This window comes from Lagopus muta, chromosome Z (genome assembly GCF_023343835.1).
Source record: "Lagopus muta isolate bLagMut1 chromosome Z, bLagMut1 primary, whole genome shotgun sequence".
Taxonomy (NCBI): Eukaryota; Metazoa; Chordata; class Aves; order Galliformes; family Phasianidae; genus Lagopus; species Lagopus muta.
This window is the reverse complement of record NC_064472.1, coordinates 51,773,382-51,786,668: the sequence shown is the minus strand read 5'-3', so window position 1 is coordinate 51,786,668 and position 13,287 is coordinate 51,773,382. Positions and strand designations below refer to the sequence as shown.

At 44.1% G+C, this 13,287-nt stretch overlaps 1 protein-coding gene across 1 annotated transcript in view; it reads right to left on the bottom strand.

Moving 5' to 3' along the window:
* Positions 1–12,865, bottom strand: part of ROR2 (receptor tyrosine kinase like orphan receptor 2) — a 150,709-nt gene extending 137,844 nt beyond the window's left edge. The window contains exon 1 of the mRNA XM_048931255.1: positions 12,622–12,865. Coding sequence (XP_048787212.1) covers positions 12,622–12,694 — 73 coding nt within the window. The 5' untranslated portion in view covers positions 12,695–12,865. The remainder of the gene's footprint in view (positions 1–12,621) is intronic.
* Positions 12,866–13,287: the final 422 nt, after the last annotated feature.

Here is a 13,287-nt window from a genome sequence, read left to right as displayed (position 1 = left end):
AGCAACGACAAGAAGATTCTGTGGTTTAGCATGGGAACTAACAGGCTTGGGAGCAATCTGCATAAAAGTCTTGGAGTAGATCAGAATGTGAGCAATGCCATTCTGCCACAAAAGTCAGACATCAGTTTCGGAAATAAAAACAACTTACTCTGTTAAATACAGGAAATAATCCTTTTCCTTTACCCAATGCTGATGCAACCTGAACTGGAATACTCCAGTTTGAATTAATTCACTTCAGAAAGATGTTCCAGAACACGTCCAACAAGGAGGAATGAGCACGACCAGTAAATTCAGAAAACATGATGTAAGAGAAGGCTGAAAATGAAAGAATCATTTAGGTTGGAAAGAAGTCTAAGATTATAAAGTCCAACTGTTAACCTAGCACTGCCAAGCCTACCACTAAACCACATCCCTAAGCATCACATCTACGCATCTTTTAAATACCTCCAGAGATGCTGACTTAACAACTTCCCCAAGCAGCATATCCCAGAGATTCACAAATCTTTCAATGAACATATTTTTCCTTACATCCAACCTGAACCTCCTCTGGCACAACTTGAGGCCCTTCCCTCTTGTCCTATCACTGTAACCTGGAGGAAGAGGCTGATCCCTGCCTCGTTACAACATCCTTTCAGGTAGTTGTACAATAATGTTTCTCCTGAGTCACCATTTCTCCAGCCTAAATAACCCCAGTTGCTTCTGCCACTCCCTATGAGAGTCTTTAGAAGGATCTCTACACCCTTCACCAGCTTCCTTGCCCTAAAAATGGAAATCCATTACACGGCTGAAGGAAGGCTCTACGAAGAGATGCCTACAAAGAAAGAAGATATTTTTCAAAATGTGTTCACTTCAGACTTCAAGGAGATGTTTCAAAACTTGCAAAAATCCTGTAGTGCAGCTACAAGTGGTAGAAGAACTATACTAACTAACTATAATGGGAAGTAATGCATTTAAACTACAACCAAGGATATGGATCCACTGTACCTCTGTGCATGCCTATGGAGATCACTCCTCTGAATGGGCTATGCTGGCTCTATGTGATTCTGCCTAGAAGGACAGATAATGTGACCTCTCAAATGCCTTCTAATCCTTTTTAATGATACCATTACAGAAGCTCTTGAGACTTAAACACGCCTGAAGGATTTCTTCAGAGCCTAATACTCCAGCATGTTTTTTTTCTGTTTATTTCTGTAAATCATAAATCATGTGTCAATTATCCAAACTAACAAAGATGACAACTAGAGGTATTTCACTGATCATTAAGGACTTGTCTGCAGGAAGAAGTTACTATGCCTAGTTTACTCTGTGGTTGCACACTGAACTAGTTCTTTCTAATAACAACCTCTCTGGACACAGTGAGTGTTTAGTAAATGTGAGATAATGTTTGCCACTTTTTATAACACTGAAAATGGGCTGTAAATTTACATCTTCCCATTTTGCAGTATTTTCCTGTGTAAACATAAGCATTTCCCAAGTTTCAAAACTGCATATTAAAACTGTGTTTAACTTTAGCTTTAAACTTCAGACTCTGAAAGAGGTACCGTTTGAAATCTGTTTTCCTAACTCTGCGTGCTGTTGTTTTTGACTGGCATGATCCTACTCAAATCTTCCTCTACATTCAACGTATCCTTAAATAATACTTGAGAAAAATGTGTCTTTCTCTGAAAAGCAATGTTACCCAAAAGATTTAGACATAAAATTTGTGAGTATTTTTTCTCTTCTGCTTTGAAGCCCCCAATATCATGGAAGAAACAAATTTCTGAATACTACTTCTGAACAGACATCAACAGAAAAAGGTAAATGAGAGATCAGTTCTAGAAAAACAGACAGAATAACTGTCTATAATTTCAAATATTAATATCCAAATTCACTGAGTCTGCAGAACCAAATACAAAAAAGAGTTCACCCTCTTGAGATATTCATTAACTACCGCTTCTGGTCTGGCTGGAATTTATTTTCTTTAATCAATTTGCTGTATTAAATTGCTTCCAGGCAGAGCAAGGAAGTGTAGTTATTTTTAAAATTAAAACAACAGCAGATATATTTTCCTCATGTAGGCTTGGTTCATATCCTGCCCAAGCTTGTAATTTTATCTACATAATACAACCTTCCCCTTTGTAAGGGATTCTGGTCTATCATGAAAGGAGTCGTCATCAACCACCAATGTAATGACAGAATATTTTAAAGCAATTTTTAATGTCTATGGTCACCCATCAGTTACTGGTTTCCTAGGGTATTTCAAATGATTTTTATTCCCATTGCCAGTAAAAAAATTTCTTACATGAACATAATTCTCTGGTTTCTCTGTCACAATCTCCTGTTGTTTTTTTTTTTTTTCCAACTTTTTCTACAAAGTTTCAAGTTCTTGATAAAGATTTATATTTAGCCACAGAAAGATAACAAATTAAAAGTGTAACCAAAGAATCACAGAATCATAAAGTCACAGAATCACAGAATGGTCTGGGTAGAAAAGGACCTTTAAAGATCATCTAGTTTCAACCCCTCTGCTATGTGCAGGGTCACCAACCACCAGAGCAGGCTGCCCAGAGTCACATCCAGCCTGGCCTTGAATGCCTCCAGGGATGGGGCATCCACAGCCTCCTTGGGCAACCTGTTCCAGTGTGTCACCATCCTCTGTGTGAAAAACTTCCTCCCAGTATCTAACCTAAACCTCCCCTGTCCTAGTTTAAAACCATTCCCCTTTGTTCTGTCACTATCAACCTGTGTGAACAGTCATTCCCCTCCTGTTTGTGTGCTTCCTTCAAGTACTTGAAGGCCACAGTGAGGTTTCCCTGGAGCCTTCTCTTCTCCAAGCTAAACAAGCCCCGTTCCCTCAACCTTTCCTCATAGGAGATGTGCTCCAGCTCTCTGATCATCTTAGTGGCCCTCCTCTGGACCTACTCTAAGAGCTCCACATCTTTCCTGTACTGGGGTCCCCAGGCCTGGATGCAGTACTCCAGGTGGGGCCTCACAAGAGCTGAGTAGAGGTGGACAATCACCTCCCTCTCCCTGCTAGCCACCATTTTTTAATGCAGCCCAGAACACAGTTGGCCTTCCAGGCTGCAAGCACACACTGCTGGCTCATGCCCAGCTTCTCATCCACCATGATCCCCAGATCCTTCCCTGCAGATCTACTCTCAAGGGGATCCTCCCTTTGTTTGTATGAACGCCTGGGACTGCCCAGGCCCAAGTAAAACGCCTTGCACTTGGCCTTATTGAACCTCATTAGGTTCACATGGGCCAACTTCTCCAGCCTGTCCAGGTCCCTCTTGATGCACTGCTCAGCTTGGAGTTGTCTGCAAACTTGCTGAGGGTATGCTGGATTCCATCATCTATGTCATAGATAAAAAATGCTGAAGAGCACTGGTTCCAAAACCAACTTTTGGAGTCTTGGGAACACCACTTTTGACCAGCTGCCACCCAGACATAGAAACATCAATCACAATCCTCTGGCTGTGTCCAACCAGCCAACCAGTTCTGAATCCGTCAAACAGTCCATCCATCAAGTTTATACATCTCCAAAGAGAAGGATGTGGTGAGGAACCATGTCAAAGGCTTTACAAAAGTCCAGGTAGATGACATCCATCACCCTTTCTCAAAGCTGCGCCCCAAGTCATAGTATCCAAACCCCCAAGTGCAACATCATCCTCAAAGCCATTCATTTGATCTGTCTGTCCTCCTCTTTCTGTCAGTCTCCAACTGAGAGGACAGGGAACACCACTGGTGCTCCCAGCACCTGGTGCTGTCTCCCCAGAGCCCTGAAGCCCCCAGGGCTTCTTTTGCCTACCTCATCATTGCCAATGTGAAAAACTAGTAATGGATAATAATCAGAGGGTCTAACTAGGTGAGTGATTTTCCTAGTAACATCTCTCACTTGGGCACCAAGAAGGCCACACACCCACCTATGGAATGGACCCAAGTGGCATATCGGGCCCTCAGAATTCCCCTCAGAAGGGAGTCCACTATTGATGATGTGGTGATACAGAGGGCAGTCTGACTTGCCCCGGGCAACTCCATCTAGCTGTAGCAGCAGCTAGATGCTTCAGATTCTTTTTAAACTTAGAATATTCAAAGAGTCTCATTTAAATTACAAGACAAAACTCCAATAGATAGATAGCCTTCATATAGATGTATTGCCTTCACAAACTTTTAGTTTTTTACATTTTACTGTACCAAAAAGACTCCCCTGTTGTGTTAGCACACCTAATGCTAAATGCTAGTACAAAACTCAGCCTAAGAAAGGACTGCTGGAAATTCAACTGTTCAAATACAAGAAGAAATGAGAAGGAGTATTTGTGGTGCAAAGAACTAACTGACAAGTAATTAAACATTTTTTTACAGATCAGACTTCCAAAGATGCTGAGATTTTTATTTAAACAACAGAGATTAGGCTCAGCCCCACAGAATCCAGTCTTAGACCACCATCAGATATGAGAATATTGTGAAAGTGCCTCTTAAAATTTCTAGCTCACACAGTTATGTTAGAATTTTTGCATATTGCTTTCTATGTATCTAAGTGCACATTCCTATGGCTACGTAAGCAACTCTGTGTGAGGACTGCCAAGCACTCCCATCCCACCACGCCACCCACCTGTCCCCAGCCAGCACTTGTGGTCCTGGGACAGGAACCAGCCGGCTCAGCCAGAACTGTGATGGACTTCACAGGGTCAGGTTTTGGGCAGCCAGCTCTCTGATATCAAGTCTGGGTGATTTTATATTACCTGACAAGCACTCCTCAAGGCAGGCAGCTCCTCAAGACTTGTCTATTAAAAATAAATGCTTCCTTCACATGTTAGTAGAACAGACAGCTCAACACTCATGCAGAATCAGAACAAGACTGTTACTGCTTGAAATAAAAAGATGTAGTTTTATTGGATTAGCTATCAAGCATCCATTGGCTTAGCTTCCATTTGCCTCTTTATTTTCTTTTTATTAAGAACAGGTAAACATTCATACAGAAGCATAATAATTACGTCTAGCATCCTTATTTTTCTATTCTAGCATCCTTATTTTTCTATTCTGCCATGTCACATTTCTAAATGAGAAACAGTCACAGTATGGCCATTTGTTGATTTCTCTTCAGATTATGTGCTCACATTATATATAAACTATGTAATTTCAATGAGCTTTTTACACTGTATAACTTCCTTCCCATTATCAAGTGTGAAAATTTTATGTGTCATCTGGGCCTCCTAATATTTCAAGCTGCTTTTTTATGATTATAACGGAAATTCATGGAATATGTTTTAAAGTAACTCAGCTGTTACAGTCAAGGGTGTTGAGTAGCACCATATTTTCTTTCCATTTTTTGATCTTGCTCTACTCAGCTATATTTTTAATACATGCAAATCCAAGCAAATCAGATAAATGTTTCCAGAAGTGTTGCTCTTTGGCCTTTTCCTTTCAGAAATACCTTGTTCCTCTTGCACCAGATCTTCATTTGTTCTGCACCCAAAAGAACAAGCCAGGAAGACCTGACAATCTCCTCAACTGATCCAAGGAAATGCTGCTGTAACTCAGTCCTTCTGAGCCATCCATCCCTTGTGCCACACTGTTGATCACCTATACAACTGCACTCTACTGCAGCTCTCTCAGCTGCACTTAATCTACCAGTAACACGTTATTTCTTCATGCACCTATGCTCTGTTGAAATTCTGTAAATGACCAGGGTTAGTCAATGAAGCTGCAAATTTAAGACAGAGGATACAAAAAAATAGGCAATAGCAACGAGCACAGCAGCACACAATTAGCCTAACCATTAAATGAACAATTTATAGAGACACTGCAGCAAGCAAAGAAAATGATTAGTTCTGCAGATGTTTACAGGAGGTGCCAGTAAAGCATGAAGAAAGAAATGAGAAAAGCATTTGAGAGAGAGCTGTGAGCTAAATGGAGATTCATTTCTTCAGCAGTTGGAAGATGCCACTACTGCCACTGTTCCCATCCTTCTCCCAGATGCTTCACAAAATTCCCCTGACAAAGGCTACCAGGTCTACACAGGGTAGTGAAAAAGGTGATCTCACCCCTAAAATCACAGTGTGGTCATCAGTGCCACAGAAATTACAACTTCCTCTGGCTCACTGATGGTGTTTGCTTATGTGAGACTTCTGATTGATCAATTTCAAAGCCAATCAGCTAAGCTTAGACAAAGTGAATTAATTTTGTGACATCATCTGAAACTGTCCCCAAATGTCCCCCACTGCTCTGACAGAAAAGCTTGAAAAGCGTTAACATCCAGACAGAAGGAAATGAAGAACTGTGGTTGGAGCTTGCTTCTTTTAGCAGTGCTGGTAGGTATATATGGATGGTGTCTGTCCATACGCAATAAAATGTACAGCAATCACAGCTTGTTAAAAACACTGAAAGTGAGAGACTAGTCTTACAAATAAGTGTTCACCACAAATAATTGCAAGATCTTACAGTAAAAAAACAGCTCAAAGATCTTACAGTAAAAAAACAGCTCAGGTGCCTGAGCACTCATTGCTCTGACTTAATCCATTCTTCCATCCATGAATTTTGTTCTCCACAAAAATCTGTTCCACCTCCCAGACACCCAGGGCCCCAAGATATCTACTTGGGCTGTTGTTAATAGGGAGCAAATAAAGATCCTGCACTTACGTAGCAGATAATCAGCCACACTAGTTTGTATTTGGGAGGAATTCCGTGACTTCTCTTTTAGACTTAAAGATTATTAAATTACTTTTTCTTACATTTGACATAATTTAGAAGAAGAAAGCATTTCTGTGTTTGACTAATACAAATCAAATTTCACTAATTGCAACATATTTTTTCCCTGTAAGAAACACGGAAAAAAACTCTTTCTGTCTATTCCTGTCAATTACAAGTTATTTGTCCTCCATCTTCTGCTCTACTGCATCCACAACTACTACTCTCATATATGTCTGCATTATCACTTTGCTAAGAAATTAGTCCTTCAATTGTTTAATTTATGATTCAACTGGCAGTTGTGTATGTTGTTTAGAAAAATAAAACTTTATGATTTTGAAAGAACTAACAAAATTTATCATCTCTCCATATAGTACGACAAGTCGTTCCACTTACATACACAGTACCATGAAAATAAATAAACTTACGGTATTAAACTACCAAAATCAAGGAAAAGAACAGTTATAGAATCCACTTCATCCTGAATATGCTTAACAGATGAGATGCTAAATGAACAGTGTTGAGCATCATTGACAAGGACAAAGGGCAATAACCCGAAGTTACAGAGTACAGTGTTTATACTATCAGTAAAGGAAGTGTCCAAACAGAGCAATTCAAGAACAGAAATCTGAGTTCTACAGAGGTTTTACAGATGTGATGGCATACGCAAGGATTCCTCTTTCAAGCAGAAAGAGATATGTGTTCCTTGCCTCTCTGTGTTCACATCACCTGAAGAGGAATTATTCAATCTAAAAATATAGTTTCATGCATGGCTCACATTTGAAGGTTGCAGAGAGCTCAGAGACAACATACCTGTGAGAACTCAGTGTACACTAAGTTCCTGACCGGACTACTTAGATTTTGAAACCAGCCACGCACAATGGGGGTCTGGAACAGAACACCACTGATTTCACTTTGCGTGTCCCACAAGCAGTACCATCACACAATCTAAAACCACCCGTTGCTCCTCCAAAACCAACTTAAGGCAAATTGGAAAGGTCTTACCTGTTTTCATCGCACTAGTTCTCTGTTTGCTTCTATCCATGCAGCCTTTCACTCCTGCAGAATCCCGTTAGCATACTGTCAGAGCTTGTTGGTCAAACTAACCCAAGAGCTTCAGGTGCCCGTGAAATCCTCACAGTCATAAACACTACATGGGTATCAGTGATGTCAGCCTGCTCTGTTCTGGACTCAGAGAAAACAGATACACAAGCCCATGATCTCTCTTTGAACACCTTCAGCCAAATATTGTTATCCTTCCTTTCTGACCAGCTATGGCACAGTACACCTCTCCACCATCACAGATGCACATTCACTGTGTTGATGCTGCAAACCCAGAAATGAAGACAAATTCCATTAGCAGGCAGCAGTGCAGCCTCTTCATTCCAGCAAGCAGTGCACAACGTAGATGCGCACAACCGTTCAAGCAGGAACATATAGCTAATTTTAAACTAACTCAGAAGAGTGGATCTCTCTGGAAGGCACCCACACTGATTCTCCAGCAGCTTTGCAAACTGCTCCATACCTGCGCTACTGCCACAAGAACCAGCAAAACCCATGGGAGGTTGGATACATCTACCTATCCCCACTACAATAATGGTGTATGTCAATACATACCTGCTGTGATTTCCTGTTCTCACTGAAATTTTGACACAGGTTTGTGTTCTTCAGTCAAGCCTTTTGTCCACTGCAAGTTGAAAGGCATACTCTACAGCTAAGCTATCACACTGTTTTTCTGAAAGCTGTCTTTGCCAACTAGAAAAATCACCCAATTTCAAAAAAGATCATTGATGAACATCACCCAGAAAGATAAGTTGAAAAAGCAGCTGAGGAGGACAAACAGCTACAAAGAGAAAAGGTTGGTTGTGGGTAAGGTCTAATGAGAGGATCAGAAAAAAGCATCCAGCAGGTTGTCTGCAAATGAACACGTGCATGGCAAAGGCTTGGAAAAACAGAACACCAGAAGCTGCTACGGGGCATCGTTCACATCAAACCGCTGAAATGTTTGGACAAAACCAAGAGGAAAGACAATCATTTAAGTTAAATTGTCGTTTGTCCCAAACGGTTTATAGCAATGTTGCAGGAGTCTACACTACATGTAACAATAAAAAGCAGGATTAACAAACAATGCATCCTCTTTTAGTGCACCAAAATCCTGTCATTCCTCTTTTTTGAAGCTTTAACTACTTTGTAGTCACTAGATTAGAAGACTTGAGGACTTGCATACTTTCCAGACGTGCTGAGCCTAACGACAACTTCCTTTACAAAGCAACAGCCTCACAATGAATAAACAAACTTAAACAGAAAGCCATCCCTCGCACAGAGAACAGAGTGACAGATGCTATAAATTAGACGGAATACTCTTCAAATAGTATTTCTGCCCTCTGAGGAACCGCACAGCACAACACAGAGCATCTACGGAAAGATTTACGTATGAAAACCGAAGGGAGTTGTTTGGTTGTTTTTTTTTTTTTTGTTTTGGTTTTTTTTTTTGTTTGTTTGTTTGTTTGTTTGTTTTTGTTTTTTTAGAGGCTCTAAAAAAAAAAAAAAAAAGAATGATCTGGGTCAAACGCACAGTTTAAAATTTAAGATGACAACAGTTTCTAGCTGACATTTATATTAAATACAAAACATGAATTTAAGGTCTGAAGGTAAACTGTAAGGCCACAAGCTCACTACACAAAAATTCACACAGCTATATAAAAAATAAATAATGGAGGATTTGTTACTCTATTTCAGTCTCATTCTCTTCTGTGAATGGGCTAAAGCCACTGATTCCTAATTGGTGGTCAAATATATTCCCATTCCAACGACAGTTTGGAACAAATTCTCACCTCACCTAAGTGCAGTGAGTTTAGAAAAGATCAGCTTTCCTGCAAACTGGAAGCTCGTTAATAGGATTAATTTGCCTGATCGGCCAGGTCCTTTGCTCCCCACATCTTACATTTCTATGCTATTTACAGCAGAAAAGAGATTGAAAGAAAAAAAAAAAAACACAAAAAAACACAAAAAACCAGCAATTCCATTACAAATGTCTAACATTATCTAAAGAAGCTCAAGGGGAAAAGATATTCAGAGACAACCTTTGACCCAAGGATAAACTTCACCACTAAATTGCTTAACAATTTAATGAATGCAAGAAAAAGGCCAATAAAAGTTTGACCTAAACACTGCCCATGCAGTCAATATCATTTACTGAAAGTGATACTAAGATTTCTTATGCTCAAAGCAGTATGTACTTCTACCAGGTGATCCAACTACATTCCCCAGAGCTGAATCTCCTTTTTTTTTAACGTCAGAGGGGGGCTACAGCTGAATTCTACACAACTTTGAAGACTCATTACAAAAAGACAGCTTTTTGTAGTGAGGCATTTGGAAGCTTTCAGAATGAACCGCTAATTCATTCATTTCTCCACTAACTCTGTACCCTAAGAAATCAGACTATTTTTCACTGCAAAGTTAGGGAGAAGTTTACAAAACATGGGGCTTACAAAATCACAGCACAGTATTATCATTTTGTTTTCATTCCCGGATTTTTGTTAACGGAATTTATGCATATGTTTTCAAACACAACGCTCAGCATACTCTGCAAGCCACGTGAGCATTACCTTCGGGTTGGATAAACATCTTTTCCCATTTAACAGTAAGAAGATGGAACAATTAAAGTGAACCTCAGGTCATATTCCATACTGCATACCCACAGTTCCACCACACTGACACCTCTCTCTTCTGGTGCTGTTTCAAAGCCCGAGATAACATTTTCAAAAATAAACAGTGAAATGAAGCGTAAATTAACATAGTCTGTTTACTGTTGAGCAAACCTAATTAAGCAGAAGAATACAGATAAGCAGTAGAAGTCCACTCGTATTTATTGTTGTCACTATGGGCTCTCGAACACATGGAAGAGGAGGGAAAAAAAATAACAACAACAACAAAAAAAGTCCATGGCACATTCCCTCCCCTAAGCGGTGCCGCGTGGAGCTTCGCTGCGCGGCCCGCTCCCGGCCGCTCCCAGAGCAGAAGTCTTTCCGATGCGCGCACACCCGGGGACGGGGCGGCCCAGGAAGCTGTGCGGGGTCCCGAAAATTGATGTTCCCCCTTATCGTCCCTCCCAGAGTGGCAGTAAAGGCATCAGGAAAAAATAAACGCGATGGGAGCTGACCCCAAACCTGCGAGAGGTAACGCGCTCCCCCTGGACCTCGAGCCTTCTGCTGACTCTCTCCCTTCAGGGCAATGCAACAAATGGCAAGACCTGGGACCCGGCTCTGAGCAACAGGAAATATCGGCATCTGTCACCTCCCGGGGGGAGGTAAATGGATTAGCGAGTGCAACAAAGGGAAGAAAAGCCCTTTCAAACGTGCAATTGATTAACAAGTCCCCTCTAATCTGCAGCATCGCTGTTCCTCCTCAAAGACATCATCGCCCTCCTCTCGCACTTCGGTACAGCTCAGCAGCGATCGGGAGAGCACCCGGCCCCAGCCCGGCACGGAGCGGCACCCCCGCGCCACCTCCCGCGGTTCCCGGGAAGGGTTTGTGGGCAGTATTGCGGAGGGGAGGGGGCAGCTCTCCAGAGAGCGGTGTTAAGGGAGATCAAAGAGCTGTGTCCGACACCCCGACCTCCCCGCTGCATTTCACATTCCGGGGAAAATGAAAACGTTAAACCTCCTCCCCCTTCTGCTCCGAAAGCGCCGCACGTCTGTAGCGTACATGGAAAGAGGGGGAAAAAATTTGAGGAGAGGAGAGGAGAGGAGAGGAGAGGAGAGGAGAGGAGAGGAGAGGAGAGGAGAGGAGAGGAGAGGAGAGGAGAGGAGAGGAGAGGAGAGGAGAGGAGAGGAGAGGAGAGGAGAGGAGAGGAGAGGAGAGGAGAGGAGAGGAGAGGAGAGGAGAGGAGAGGAGAGGAGAGGAGAGGAGAGGAGAGGAGAGGAGAGGAGAGGAGAGGAGAGGAGAGGAGAGGAGAGGAGAAAAGAAAAAAGAAAAAGAAAAAGAAAAAGAAAAGAAAAGAAAAAAAAGAAAAGAAAAGAAAAGAAAAGAAAAGAAAAGAAAAGAAAAGAAAAGAAAAGAAAAGAAAAGAAAAGAAAAGAAAAGAAAAGAAAAGAAAAGAAAAGAAAAGAAAAGAAAAGAAAAGTTATGCGGCGTCTTTCAGGGGAGCTCTTATGGTCCCCCGCTTCCCGAGGTCCTCGCACATCGCGGCGCTTCCTCAGCCGAACCAGCACCGACCCAACACCACAGCGGGGGCCGGGCAGCGGACTGCCTGAGGCGCGCTGCTCCGCAGCCCACGGGCGCACCCCCGGGTACTGTCTGGAACGGGACACTCCGGCGCGCAGAGGCCCGGAGCCTCCATCGTCTGTGTGGACGGCAGCGGCCCCTCGCCCGCTTTAATCCACCTCACCCCCCCAGTTCTCGGTGAGGTTCTGGCAACGCTCAACGGCCCAAATAATAACACATTATTATAACCACTCCGAGGGGAAGGCTAAAGGGCGGGTGGAGGGAAGGAGGAGGTTCCACTCCTCGCTAACCCACCCTCGGCAATAACAAAACCCCGAACTTTTCCTTTGTTTTCTCCTTCTCTCCCCCTCCCACCGCCCGCCTCCAGCCGGCCCCGGTGCGCGGCCCCAGTCGGGGCGCAGTACAGAGAGGGACTGCCGGGGCGCGGCCGGGAAGGTGCGGTGTCCGTGATCCCTCCCCGGCCTGCCTTCACCTCCCACCCGCCCTGCTGTTTGCAATAAATAAATAAATAAGCAAATAAATAAATAAATAAAAGAGAAAAAAGAGGAAACGGAGACAAAAGCAGTATTCAGCATCAACTTGGGGAGCTGGCGCTCCATCAGCCTCAAACGGGACGCACAACTTTCCTGGAAGAGAAAGCAGCACCTCCCGCCTCCCTTCTCCCGCTGAATCCCTCCGAAAGCGACGGCAGCAGCCTCCGTTCCCGAGTCCCCGGCGGTCACTCCTTACCTGCGGCGCGGAGGCGGAGGAGCACTGCGGCGGCCAGCAAGGCCAGGAGACGCAGAGCAGCCGCAGGGACCATTCTGCGATCAGTGCTGGTGCCTGCGGGCGAAGCGGCGCGGCGTAGTGCGGTGATGAGCGATGCGGTGCGGCGAGGAGCGGTGCGGTTGGCCCCGGCTCCCCAGGCGGGGAGGTGCGGCGTATGCTGCCGGCCTGGCACCGCCACCCCAGCTCGGTTCTCCTGCTAACGGACTCTCCCCGACTGGGGGGCGGGGGAAACCGCACTCCTTTCCCCTCCTCCTCCTCCGCCTTCCCCAGCATCCCAACGTCACCGGGGACAAATCCGACACAGGGGAGGGAAGGGGAGGGGAGAGGCACCGAGGGGTGGCGGCCCGGCGCTCCGGCACCCTCTGCTGGGGGGAGCACCTCCCGCGGCAGCGGCTGGAGGGGTGGGTTCCCCGGCGGCGGGGTGGCCCTCGACTCTCAAGGAGCCTCCAGCGAGAAAATTAACCTGGGGAGGTAGGAGCAACGCGGCGGACAGCAGCGCTGCGCCTCCGGATTGTCGCCTCCCCCTCGCTACAAAAGCCAACGCCTTTCTGCACCCGCAAAACACCGAGGGAAAGGTCCCACGACAGCCGCGGTGGGAGCGCGGACCCGGCACCCCCGTCTAAGGCC